This window comes from Heterodontus francisci, chromosome 40 (genome assembly GCF_036365525.1).
Source record: "Heterodontus francisci isolate sHetFra1 chromosome 40, sHetFra1.hap1, whole genome shotgun sequence".
NCBI lineage: Eukaryota > Metazoa > Chordata > Chondrichthyes > Heterodontiformes > Heterodontidae > Heterodontus > Heterodontus francisci.
This window is the reverse complement of record NC_090410.1, coordinates 6,810,497-6,823,952: the sequence shown is the minus strand read 5'-3', so window position 1 is coordinate 6,823,952 and position 13,456 is coordinate 6,810,497. Positions and strand designations below refer to the sequence as shown.

Here is a 13,456-nt window from a genome sequence, read left to right as displayed (position 1 = left end):
AAGTCGGGGATGCTCGTGAGGCCAGAATTAAACAAACGCAGATATCTCAGAGAGTTGTTGGGTTGGAGGAGGTTACAAAGATAGGGAGGGGTGAGGCCATGGAGGGATTTGAAAACAAGGAGGAGAATTTTAAAATTGAGATGCTGCTTAACCGGGTGCCAGTGTAGGTCAGCGAGCACAGGACTGATGGGTAAATGGGCTCTGAGAGTAAGCAGAGTTTTGGATGAACTCAAATCAATCAGTCCAAGCTCTTTCACTGGGATTGTCCTCTGAGTAGGGTAGATGGGGAGCAACTGTTTCCACTGGCAGAGGGTTGGTAACCAGAGGACACCAATTTAAGATAAATGTCATATTTTACCGGAACAGCAGGTCAATAAGGTTTTTCACTGAATATAAACTGCTGCACAGACAGATTCCCTGAAGAGAAACCAATAATAGAATTTACGTCTCACACACGCACAGAGTGACCTCAAACATATCTCAAAATCACCACTGCCCATGCCTTATTTACTGGCTGCTTCCTGTCTTATTCATTTCAAGGGAACTCACTGCGACAATTTTAAAATACTGCTCACTGCTACATATCAATTCAGTTATGCAGAATTTGAACTACAGTAACTCGGTGGATCCAAATTCCCCTTTTTCGTAGGTCCGATCACTTTCGTGATAAATTACTTGCTGTTCTACTTGGGAGTATCATAAATTTTTCTACTCATAATTACACAGACTCTGATGAGGGAATCTCAATTGAAATTCGTGGTCCTGTGTCATGGGTGTGGCATTTTCCCGACATAAATAATGTCTCCACACTCTGAGCTAAGAGAACAGAGGAGATGAGGTGGGGGGGGGGGGGGGGGGAAGAGGGGGGGGGGGAAATCAGGTGGTGAAGGGGGATGGGTTGGGATCTGCTCTGATGCCCTCCATAGTCTGCCAGCATTTACTGCCTTGCATATTTAGGCGATTTACTGGAGGGTGGCTAGGTACTCACTGACCTGTACCCCAGAAATAAACCAGCACCTTTGGAGAAGGGGGATACCATTCAAACTTCCAAGAAACAATGCTGAGTTTCATTATGAGCCGCTGCAGATCAGTCCAAACCAACTAGTCCAATGGAAAGCTTTCGGGATACACACGCTCCTGCTGTTGTTGCTTGCGGAAAGTGACTGGCTTCAGATCAAAGCTGCCACCTTATCTTAGTTGTTCGTGCCTTCAGCTGCCTGGGCCCTAAATGCTGGAGCTCCCTCCCTAAACCTCTCTCTCCTCCTCTTAAGACGTTTCCTTAAAACCTACCTCTTTGACCAAGCTTTTGGCTACCAGTCCTGATATCTCCTTCAGTGGCTTGGTGTCAGATTTTGTTTGATAATGCTCCTGTGAAGCCTTGGGATATTTTACTACATTAAAAAGGTGCTATATGAATGCAAGCTGTTCATTAAGTGTGTCATTTTGTGCACACACAGTATTTGGAGTGCAGCGAGGCAGTCAGGTTTCACGTAGTGCCGGAACGGGGCACAGCCCGATTTTCCCCACCTGCTTCCTGTTGGCACAAAGCGATGACAGAAAGGTCTGGAGGATGCCGATTTTCAGTAGGAATGTGGGAAGGCTACGAGGGAGGGGTGGAAACTGCACTGACTAAGACACCCTGAGCTGCTCCTGTTAGCTCTTTCTGCGGAAATCGGTATTGTGCTGAAGAGGAGCAGAAAGGAAGGCAAAGAAAATACACAAGTGCAAAAAGGGAATTTAATTAAATACAAAATAACCTTCACCCTAAGCCACCAGAAAATGGAACCTAGTCCAAGCCCTTGGCAACCGGTGGGATAATTCCTCAAGGGTGGACGGCTAAAAAAACAAACAAACCTGCTGCCAATTTTCAGCAAAACTCAAAGCAATCCCTCCTTGGCTATAGCAAGCTCCAGGAGACCAGGGTTCCTGAAGATGCATCATTAATCAAACATAATACTCAAGAGAAACGTGGAAACACAAGCTTTGGGGATCAATCATGTTTCAATATTGACTCTGCTGATTGCAATGATACTTACAGACTCCATGGTAGCAAAAAATTGTTGGGGGAGGCTCTCGCCAAAGAAAACTATGTCTATTTAGAGGATAGAGATGAGAATTAAACTCAGCACACAAAAGTTTCCTTTCACAAGACTAAAGGCACATTTTAAAGTCATTTTTTTCTCAGCCAGCATGGCAAGACATTCAATGATGTTTCTCTGTTGGGTGCAGGAAAGGAGAGAGACAACAGTTTTCTTCTTTTTCTTAGATGGCCTAGTTGCATACCATCAAATTTCATGCTTTAACCCTACAAATCTGACCCAAGCTGTATAACTGACACTCTCTTTACATGTATACTCTCCCACTCTCTCAAACCAATGTTGGCTTGACCTATTAACATTAAACAGCCAGCATCCTGCTCCTAAACACCACTCAATGATTCCTGCCGGAGAGAGTAGTCGTGCACAAGGGAGAGAGGGTTCGCGAGGGAAAGAGAGAGGGCTCGCGAGGGAAAGAGAGAGGGCTCGCGAGGGAAAGAGAGAGGGCTCGCGAGGGAAAGAGAGAGGGTTCGCGAGGGAAAGAGAGAGGGTTCGCGAGGGAAAGAGAGGGAGGGTGCGCAGTGGGGAGAGGGAGGGGGAGGGAGAGGGAGAGGGAGAGGGAGAGGGAGGGAGAGGGAGAGAGAGGGAGGGAGAGGGAGGGAGAGGGAGGGAGAGGGAGGGAGAGGGAGGGAGAGGGAGGGAGAGGGTGGGAGAGGGTGGGAGAGGGTGGGAGAGGGTGGGAGAGGGTGGGAGAGGGTGGGAGAGGGTGGGAGAGGGTGGGAGAGGGAGGGAGAGGGAGGGAGAGGGAGGGAGAGGGAGGGAGAGGGAGGGAGAGGGAGGGAGAGGGAGGGAGAGGGAGGGAGAGGGAGGGAGAGGGAGGGAGAGGGAGGGAGAGGGAGGGAGAGGGAGGGAGAGGGAGGGAGAGGGAGGGAGAGGGAGGGAGAGGGAGGGAGAGGGAGGGAGAGGGTGGGAGAGGGTGGGAGAGGGTGGGAGAGGGTGGGAGAGGGTGGGAGAGGGTGGGAGAGGGTGGGAGAGGGTGGGAGAGGGTGGGAGAGGGTGGGAGAGAATATGCGAGGGGGAGAGAGCGCGCGAAGGAGAGAGAGAGTACGTGAGGGGGGGGAGAGAGCGCACGAGGGAGAGAGAGTGAGGGAGAGAGCGCACAAGGGAGAGAGAGTGAGGGAGAGAGCGCGCGAGGGAGAGAGCGCGCGAGGGAGAGAGCGCGCGAGGGAGAGAGCGCGCGAGGGAGAGAGCGCGCGAGGGAGAGAGCGCGCGAGGGAGAGAGCGCGCGAGGGAGAGAGCGCGCGAGGGAGAGAGCGCGCGAGGGAGAGAGCGCGCGAGGGAGAGAGCGCGCGAGGGAGAGAGAGCGCGCGAGGGAGAGAGAGCGCGAGGGAGAGAGAGCGCGAGGGAGAGAGAGCGCGAGGGAGAGAGAGCGCGAGGGAGAGAGAGCGCGAGGGAGAGAGCGCGAGGGAGAGAGCGCGAGGGAGAGAGCGCGAGGGAGAGAGCGCGAGGGAGAGAGCGCGAGGGAGAGAGCGCGAGGGAGAGAGCGCGAGGGAGAGAGCGCGAGGGAGAGAGCGCGAGGGAGAGAGCGCGAGGGAGAGAGCGCGAGGGAGAGAGCGCGAGGGAGAGAGCGCGAGGGAGAGAGCGCGAGGGAGAGAGCGCGAGGGAGAGAGCGCGAGGGAGAGAGCGCGACACAGACAGAAAGTGCACGAGGAAGAGAGAGAGGGTGCATGGTGGAGAGTGTGTGTGAGGGACAGAGAGAGCGAGAACGCGCGAGGGGGAGAGAGAGAGAGAGAGAGTGTGCAAGGGGGAACAGAGAGACAGTGTGCGAGGGAGAGTGTGTTTATATAGCACCTTTGATGTAATAAAACATATGAAAGCATTTGACAGGAGCATTATAAAAACAAAATATAACACTGAGCCACAAAAAGAGGTATTAGATCAGATGACCAAAAGCTTGGTCAAAGAGGTAAATTTTAAGGACTGCCTGAAAGGAGGAAAGTGAGGTGGAGAGGGAGAGAGGTGTAGGGATGGTATTCCAGAGCTTGGGAGCTAGGCAACTGAAGGCTAAGCCACCAGTGGTGGAGCGTGAAAATCAGGGATACACAAGAGGCCAGAATTAGAGGAGTGCAGATCTCTTGGAGGGTTGTGGGGCTGGAGGAGATTACAGTGATAGGGAGGGGTAAGGTCACAGAGGTGTAAGCGTATAAACGAAGGAAGGCAGCAATTTAGAGATATGATTCAGACATGGTCTAACTGAATGGTGGAACAGGCTCAGGAAACTGAACAGCCCCCTCCTGTTCCAAGAACAGTTAATCAACACAGATGATCCAAGCTGGACTATGGAGAGCACAGATGTGTCTGAGGGCTTTTACCACATCATTGATATTACTCACCAGGTTTCACGACAGAACTGCACTGTTCACATTTTGGAAGCGGCTTTGTAAAGATCTGTGCTGTTTGAGGGAGACAAAAAAGGGGAAATGAAATTCGTAACTCAACGCATTATAAAGTTGCAACTTAAACACTGGAAACCACTGCACAAGTCTCAGAGGGATTTCCTAAATAGGCAACGTATGTTGATCACTCTCCGTTCATTTTAACTTCATCGCAGCAAACTCCCATGTGGAATTGCCAGAAGCTCTAGAATAGATTAACCCCATGTGCCCTCACCTCCAGTGCCCTCCCCTGCCCATGGCCAAGTTTGTGGTTTTTGGTGGTGGCAAGGTGAAGAATTGTGCTTGTTTAGGTATGATTTTAGTTTTAATCCCTTCAGCTGTGAATCAGTGGGTAGCAGATGCACCTCTGAATCAGAAGATTGTGGATTTCAGTACCACTGCAGAGACTAGTGCATATAATGCAGGCTTACATACTCCCAGTGGAGTACTGAGGGAACGCTGCACTGTCAGAGGGTCAGTACTGAGGGGGCACTGCACTGTCGGAGGGTAAGTACTGAGGAAGCGCCGCACTGTCGGAAGGTCAGCACTGAGGAAGCGGTGCACCGTTGGAGGGGGAGTACTTAGGGAGCATCGCACTGTCGGAAGGTCAGCACTGAGGAGGCGCCGCACCGTTGGAGGGGGAGTACTTAGGGAGCATCGCACTGTCGGAGGGTCAGTACTGAGGGAGTGCCGCATTGTTGGAGGGTCAGTACTGAGGGAGTGCCGCACTGTCGGAGATGCCGTTTTTCAGATGAGACATTAAACCTTTCCTCAGAACTCCTGAGGAACTGCTGAAGAAGGGTCACTGACCTGAAACATTAACTCTGCTTCTCTCTCCACAGATGCTGCCAGACCTGCTGAGTATTTCCAGCATTTCTTGTTTTTATTTTAGATTTCCAGCATCTGCAGTATTTTACTTTTATTAAACCCTTCCTGTTCTTGGGATGTCCCAAAGCACTTCACAACCAAGTTTAAAAAAGAAAGACTTGCATTTATGTAGCATCTTTCATGACCACCGGACTTTTCCAAGCGCTTTACAGCCAATGAATTAGGAACATAGGAGTAGGCCACTCAGCCCATCGAGCCTGCCCCACTATTCAATATGATCATGGCTGATCATCCAGTTCAATGCCTTTTCCCCACACTATCCTCATATCCCCTTATATCATTGGTATTTAGAAATCTGTCAATCTCTCATTTAAACATACTCAATGACTGAGCTTCCACAGCCCTCTGGGGTAGAGAATTTCAAAGAGTCACAACCCTCTGAGTAAAGAAATTTCTCCTCATCTCGGTCCTAAGTGGCTTCCCCCTTATTTTGAAATTGTGTCCCCTGGTTCTCGACTCCCCAACCAGAGGAAACATCTTACCTGCATCTACCCTGTCTATCCCTCTAAGTATTTTGTAGGTTTCAATGAGATCACCTCTCATTCTTCGAAACTCTAGGGAATACTGGCCCAGTTTCCCCAATCTCTCTTCATAGGACAGTCCCACCATCCCGGGAACAAGTCTGGTGAAACTTCATTGCACTCTCTCTATGGCAATAATATCCTTCCTAAGGTAAGGGGACTAAAACTGCACACAATACTCCAAGTGCTGTCTAACCAAGGTTCTATACAATTGAAGCAAGACTTCACTACTCCTGTACTCAAATCCTCTTGCAATAAAGGCTAACATACCATTAGCCTTCCTAATTGCTTGCTGCACCTGCATGTTAGCTTTCAGTGACTTATTGACAAGGACACCCAGGTCCCTTTGTACATCTACACTTTCTAATCTCTTACCAGTTAAGAAATACTCTGCACATCCATTCCACCTACCAAAGTAGATAACCTCACATTTTTCCACATTATATCCCATCTACCACGTCCTTGCCCACCCACTAAGTCTGTCCAAATCCCCTTGAAGCCGCTTTGCATCTTCCTCACAACACACATTCACTTGAAACGCCAAAGCATACAAGGCTACGGGCCAAGTGCTGGAAAATGTGCTTGATGGTCGGCGCAGGCACATTGGGCCGAAGGGCCTGTTTCTGTGCTGTAATGCTCTATTACTCTATTCCCACCTAGTTTTGTGTCTTCTGCGAACTGGGAAATATTACAGTTGGTCCCCACATCCAAATCATTGATATATATTGTGAATAGCTGGAGCCCAAGCACTGATCCCAGCGGTACCCCACTAGTCACAGCCTGCCAACGTGAGAATGACCGTTTATTCCTACTTGCTGCTTTCTGCCTGTTGACCAATCCTTAATCCATGCCAGTACATTACCTCCATTCCCATGTGCTTTAATTTTGCTAACCTATCTCCTGTGGGAGACTTTATCAAAAGCCTTCTGAAAATCCAAGTATACCACGTCCACCGACTCCCCTTTATCAATTGTTAGTAACATCCACATAAAACTCCAACAGATTCGTCAAACATGATTTCCCATTCATAAATCCATGTTGACTATGCCCAAGCAAATCATTATTATCCAAGTGTCGATTTATCACCTTTAGAATAGATTCTACCATTTTCCCTACTACTGATGTAAGGTCTGTAATTCCCGGTTTTCTCCCTCCCTCCCTTCTTAAATAGTGGGGTGACATTTGCGACCTTCCAATCTGCAGGAACCGCTCCAGAATCTATAGAATTTTGGAATATTATCACCAATGCATCCAATATCTCCATAGCTACCTCTTACAACACTCTGAGATGTAGAATATCATGTCCTGGAGAATTATCAACCTTTAGCCCCATAATTTCTCCAATACAACCTTCTTACTAATACTAATTTCCTTCAATTCCTCATTCCCCCTAATCCCTTGAACCTCTAATTCTGGGAGATATTTATATTACTTTTTAAATGTAATCAATATTGTAATGTAGAAAAGTTGTTATTGTAGTGTTCTTTTGGGCCTCCTTATCTCGAGAGACAATGGATACACGCCTGGAGGTGGTCAGTGGTTTGTGAAGCAGCTCCTGGAGTGGCTATAAAGGCCAATTCTAGAGTGACAGGCTCTTCCACAGGTGCTGCAGAGAAATTTGTTTGTCGGGGCTGTTGCACAGTTGGCTCTCCCCTTGCGCCTCTGTCTTTTTTCCTGCCAACTACTAAGTGTCTTCGACTCGCCACATTTTAGCCCCGTCTTTATGGCTGCCCGCCAGCTCTGGCGAACGCTGGCAATTGTAGTGTACAGCACATAATAAATGTAGATAGAGATCCTTTTACAAGCAGGTGCAATCTGCATGTTCATGTTAAACTAGACAAACGGACACCCTTTGAGTTGGAGCGGAAGACAGTTGCTGAGGAAAGCGATGTAGCTGTGAAAGCGAGTTTTAGCAAACGGCAGATCAAACACGAGAAGGGAAACAGAAAGTAAAGGAGGCAAGTTAAACTGATTGCTTTCTTGAATCGCAGCACCACCTATCGCTTGGAAGTGGCTTTGTTCCAGTCCGTCTCATCATTCCCAAGTTCGCTCTCTTGAAGTTAACACTCAGTAAGGTGCTGTGTTCCTTCCTACAGACAGAGCCTAGCAAACAATCCAGGCTGCCCAAAAACTGTATACAACTTGAAAACTCCTCTTATTCTTACTACAACTGATGGGGGGGGGCGGGGGCTGATCAGTGGAGGGAAGGCCAGGGCAGGAGATTGCTTCAAGTCCTGAGGCAGGCTTTACTGATGAAAATGACTAAAATCCCTCGACAATTACAAGTAGGGAAAAGTAGGTGCCAGCGAGGCTCAGTGGGTAGTACTCTCACCTGAGTTAGAGGACTGTGGGTTCAAATCCCACTCCAGAGGCTTGAGCAAAAAATCTAGGCTGTCACTACTGTGCAGTGCTGAGCAGCAGCGTATAAATGCTGGCTTTCATTGGCAAAGCAAGCTCACTGTACCGGTACAGGAGGGTGTATAAATGCTGAATTACCATCCTGGTACATGCGTTGGCGAGGGATGTTATCAATGCAGACTTACTTTTCATCCAGTCAAGGTTATATTGCTTCCTGCACACACTGTTGGTGCAGTGGGAGGTGTAGAACGTTCCATGCGCTTCTATCAAGTCCTCGTCCTTCAGCCCAACTACTCGTTCCAGAGTATCAATGTTCTACAATGGAGCATTAAGGAAAATGAATAACAAGACAAGCTGAGGTTTGAGGCCAGATGGTATCTCTTATCACACAGAGCCACAGATTTCCAAAATGTACAAGTCTGAATTCACTGAGACCCAATGACATTCTCAAGTGATAACGGCAGGTGAGGAGGAAGAGGTAGTTATTGATATGCGTTCCTACTCTCGCCTGAAACTTGCTTAATTGCCTTTTGGGGTCAAGGAGGAATTTCTCCGTTTTTTTTCATAAATTGACCAGTCTTTATTTCCTCTCTTCTGTTTTTCTCCCTGTGGATTGTGTGCCTGGGAGTTGGGGCCTCGAAGATGCACTTGGGCGACATCATGATTAGATGGGACATGGATGATGGTCTCATCCCAACCTTTTTTTTTTTTACTTTTGTAAGAAAGGCGCACGGGAACTGTGCAGAATTCATCAGCTGTCTGGATCATTACCATAGCATTATTAATTCTCCTGAGAACATGAAGAGGCCATTCAGCCCTTCGAGCCTGTCTTATCATTTAATTTGATCATGACTAATCTGTACCTCAACTTCACATCCCTTAATAGCTTATCCAACAAAAATCTACTGGTATCAGTTTTCAAAATTCCAACTGACAGGATTTTTGGGAAACAGGGTTCCAGATTTCCACTAACGTTTGTATGAAAAAATGCTTTCTAACATCGCTTTAACTTTAAGGCTATGCCTTAATGCTAATAAACGCTTATGTATATTTTTTATAAACACATTCTGCTGTGTTGCTACTGGTCTAGGGAATGGAAAATTCAGCTGCTTCCCTGCTCCTAATTGCTCTCTAGTGACCCCTGCTTAAAAGTGTGCACTTCAGCATTACAAAATAGGAAGAATTGCATTTTTAGAGTGCCTTTCATGACCACTGGATGTCCCAAAGCACTTTGCAGCCAATGTAGCACTTTTTGAAGTGTAGTCACTGTTGTAATGTAGGAAACGCAGCAGTCAATTTGTGCACAGCAAGCTTCCACAAACAGCAATGCGATAATGATCAGATTATCCTGTTTTGTAATGTTGATTGATGGATAAGTACTGGCCAGGACACCAGGCAGAACTCCCCTGCTCTTCTTCGAATTAGGGCCATGGGTTCTTTTATGTCCACCTGAGAGGACAGACAGGGGCCTCGATGTAAAAGCACATCTGAACGACAGTACCTCCGACAGTGCAGCACTCCCTCAGTACTCCACTGGGAGTGCCAGCCTAGCCTGTTGCACTCAAGATCTGGAGCAGGATTTTAAACCATAAGCCGTCTGACTCAGAAGTGAGAGTACTACCAACTGAGCCACAGCTGGCACATATTAGGTGAAGACTAGATGGGGCTTGCTTGTGATGCCCCCCATGGCCAAATAACCTAATGACACTCACTAACCTCACACACCGAGAAGGGTTGCTTAGGCAAAGTATTCAAATGCGTAGAGCTCCCACAGAACTGAATCCCAACAGGAGCCAGCACCTTCAGATCCGTAGATGGTAGGCAGTAACCAACTCCTCACTGGGGTTGCCTTAAAGGAGGCTTTGAAACAAAGCTTGTGCCTCTGGCTCCAGCAGCAGTCAATCACAATACACTGGGTTCGCAAGCTGGGAAGACAGATCATTTTTTTTATTCATTCATGGGATGTGGGCGTCACTGGCCAGGCCAGCATTTATTGCCCATCCCTAATTACCCTTGAGAAGGTGGTGGTGAGTTGCTTTCTTGAACCGCTGCAGTCCATGTGGGGTAGGTACACCCACAGTGCTGTTAGGAAGGGAGTTCCAGGATTTTGACCCAGCGACAGTGAAGGAACGGCGATATAGGTCCAAGTCAGGATGGTGTGTGACCTGGAGGGGAACTTGCAGGTGGTGGTGTTCCCATGTATTTGCTGCCCTTGTCCTTCTAGTTGGTAGGGGTCACGGGTTTGGAAGGTGCTGTCTAAGGAACTTTGGTGCATTGCTGCAGTGCATCTTGTAGATGGTACACACTGCTGCCACTGTGCGTCGGTGGTGGAGGGAGTGAATGTTTGGAGATGGGGTGCCAATCAAGCAGGCTGCTTTGTCCTGGATGGTGTCGAGCTTCTTGAGTGTTGTTGGACCTGCACCCATCAAGGCAAGTGGAAAGTATTCCATCACACTCCTGACTTGTGCCTTGTAGATGGTGGACAGACAGGCTTTGGGGAGTCAGGAAGTGAGTTACTTGCCTCAGGATTCCTAGCCTCTGACCTGCTCTTGCAGCCACGGTATTTATATGGCTACTGCAGTTCAGTTTCTGGTCAATGGTAGCCCCTAGGACGTTGATAGTGGGGGATTCAGCAATGGTAATGCCATTGAATGTCAAGGAGAGATGGTTAGCTTCTCTCTTGTTGGAGATGGTCATTGCTTGGCACTTGTGTGGCATGAATGTTACTTGCCACTTATCAGCCCAAGCCTGGATATTGTCCAAGTCCTGCTGCATTTCTACACGGACTGCTTCAGTATCTGAGGAGTCACGAATGGTGCTGAACATTGTGCAATCATCAGCGAACATCCCCACTTCTGACCTTATGATTGAAGGAAGGTCATTGATGAAGTAGCTGAAGATGGTTGGGCCTAGGACACTACCCTGAGGAACTCCTGCAGTGATGTCCTGGAGCTCAGACGATTGACCTCCAACAACCAAAACCATCTTCCTTAGCGTGGAAGTTAGAGTACGACTCCAGCCAGCGGAGAGTTTCCCCCCTGATTCCCATTTGACTCCAGTTTTGCTAGGGCTCCTTGATGCCACACTCGGTCAAATGCTGCCTTGGTGTCAAGGGCAGTCACTCTCACCTCACCTCTTGAGTTCAGCTCTTTTGTCCATGTTTGAACCAAGGCTGTAATGAGGTCAGGAGCTGAGTGGTCCCTGGCAGAACCCAAACTGAGCGTCACTGAGCAGGTTATTGCTAAACAAATGCCACTTTATGGCACTGTTGATGACACCTTCCATCACTTTACTGATGATTGAGAGTAGGCTGATGGGGCAGTAATTGGCCGGGTTGGACTTGTCCTGCCTTTTGTGTACAGGACATACCTGGGCAATTTTATACATTGCCGGGTAGATGCCTGTGTTGTAGCTGTGCTGGAACAGCTTGGCTAGGGGCGCCGCATGTTCTGGAGCACAGGTCTTCAGTACAATTGCTGGAATATTGTCAGGGCCCATAGCCTTTGCAGTATCCAGTGCCTTCAGTTGTGTCTTGATATCAGGTGGAGTGAATCGAATTGGCTGAAGACTGGCATCTGTGATGCTGGAGACTTCAGGAGGAGGCCGAGATGGATCATCAACTCAGCACTTCTGGCTGAAGATTGTTGCAAATGCTTCAGCTTTGTCTTCAGCCTTTCCCACACCCAATCAAATAAGTTCACCTTGACGAAGCTGTGGGTTGTTTGAGACCCACGTGTCAGCAACCAGAGCCCCTTGTACAGCAGTAAATGCAGTTCAAGAGCAAGATAATGGCTGCAGTTATCCGCTGGGCCACAAGGTGGCAGCCAGATCAGAAGCAACAGGAAGGGGAAATATATAACTGCTTCATTCCTATTACAGACCCCAACACTTATAGTGAGTGTATTAACAGGCTTAGCAGGGGGGAGGGAGGGGTAGTGAATCTGTGGAGAAAGCCTGTACCGACTGACCTTTCACAGCCAGATTATGGTAGCACCCAGTTTGCGAGCAAATCAATTCGACAATGGCAGATCGTACCTGTGTATAACAGCGTAACAGCAGTCCCTTGTCTCGCAGCATCCGCATGAAGTAATGGCAAACTGTGGGCTGCAGAAGGAGACAGAAAGGAGGAGGATGGCATTTGTTCCAAAGTATGAACCCGTTTTACATTGAATAAACATGTATAGCACTGGCGGTAACTGCAGAGACCCTACTCTAGCTGGTAGCAACTAACTGCACAGGAAGAAATAAGCCTGGGTCTGTCTGGCTACAGTTACAATGGGGCAGCTAGATTAAAATGTTTTTTTGCAAACGCTTCTGCACTCAACATCCCTTACCTTAAATTGTCCCGGGTACAATTCCTTTGCCAATGCAAAAAATGGTTCTGGATTTTGCTGAAATGTAACAGATGAACGTCAGTAACATTAAAGTTGACAGAGGATATTGACAGGCAGTTGCAGACACTGGGGAGTGCAACCAATTCGAATGGAGAACCTTTAACTTAATGAAAAGAGAAAAGGGCCAATCTACAGCACCACAATAATACTTCCCCCTCCCCCACCCCCCCAATCCTCTAATAGGATCTTCACCTTCCCTCGGACAATCCAGCCAAGATAGGAAACACGATGGGGAGGGAATCCCAGGTGCAATTCCATGCCTTTCTTGGCACAGTACATTAGTCCTGTAACACAGGCTGCTAGCTGGAGAAACCCAGACTAAAAGGAAGCGCAGTTGAAGCCAAAGATCGGCTATGATCGTAATTGAATGTCGGAGCAGGCTCGATGGGCCGTATGGTCTACTTCTGCTCCTATATCTCATGTTTTTAAGGAGACGAACAACTTCTATTTATACAGTGCTTATAACGTAGTAAAAATGTCCTAAGACACTTCAGAGGAGCGGAATTAAATTTGACACAAAAGCAAAATACTGCAGATGCTGGAAATCTGAAACAAAAACAGAAAATGCTGGAAATGCTCAGCAGGTCAGGCAGCATCTGTGGAGAGAGAAACAGAGTTCACGTTTCAGGTCTGTGTGACTTTGTATTGGCACCCACAGACCTGAAACGTTGACTCTTTATCTCGCCACAGATGCAGCCTGACCTGCTGAGCATTTCCAGCATTTTCTGTAATTAGATTTGATTAGATTTTTTGATTAGGACAGGCAACCAAAAAGCTTAGTGAAAGAGGCAGGCTTTAAGGAGTGTCTTAACTCGTGATTAAAC

At 48.0% G+C, this 13,456-nt stretch overlaps 1 protein-coding gene across 2 annotated transcripts in view; it reads right to left on the bottom strand.

The window, feature by feature from the left end:
* sirt2 (sirtuin 2 (silent mating type information regulation 2, homolog) 2 (S. cerevisiae)) overlaps positions 1 to 13,456 on the bottom strand; it is a 44,742-nt gene that overhangs the window by 17,412 nt on the left and 13,874 nt on the right. Inside the window, exons 7-11 of one of the 2 annotated variants that reach the window (XM_068018926.1) lie at positions 12,573 to 12,629; positions 12,274 to 12,342; positions 8,424 to 8,553; positions 4,430 to 4,489; positions 2,037 to 2,092 (exon numbers count right to left, since the gene is read on the bottom strand). In XM_068018926.1, the coding sequence (XP_067875027.1) occupies positions 2,037 to 2,092; positions 4,430 to 4,489; positions 8,424 to 8,553; positions 12,274 to 12,342; positions 12,573 to 12,629 (372 nt within the window). The remainder of the gene's footprint in view (positions 1 to 2,036; positions 2,093 to 4,429; positions 4,490 to 8,423; positions 8,554 to 12,273; positions 12,343 to 12,572; positions 12,630 to 13,456) is intronic. The other variant, XM_068018927.1, reaches the window with a different exon arrangement.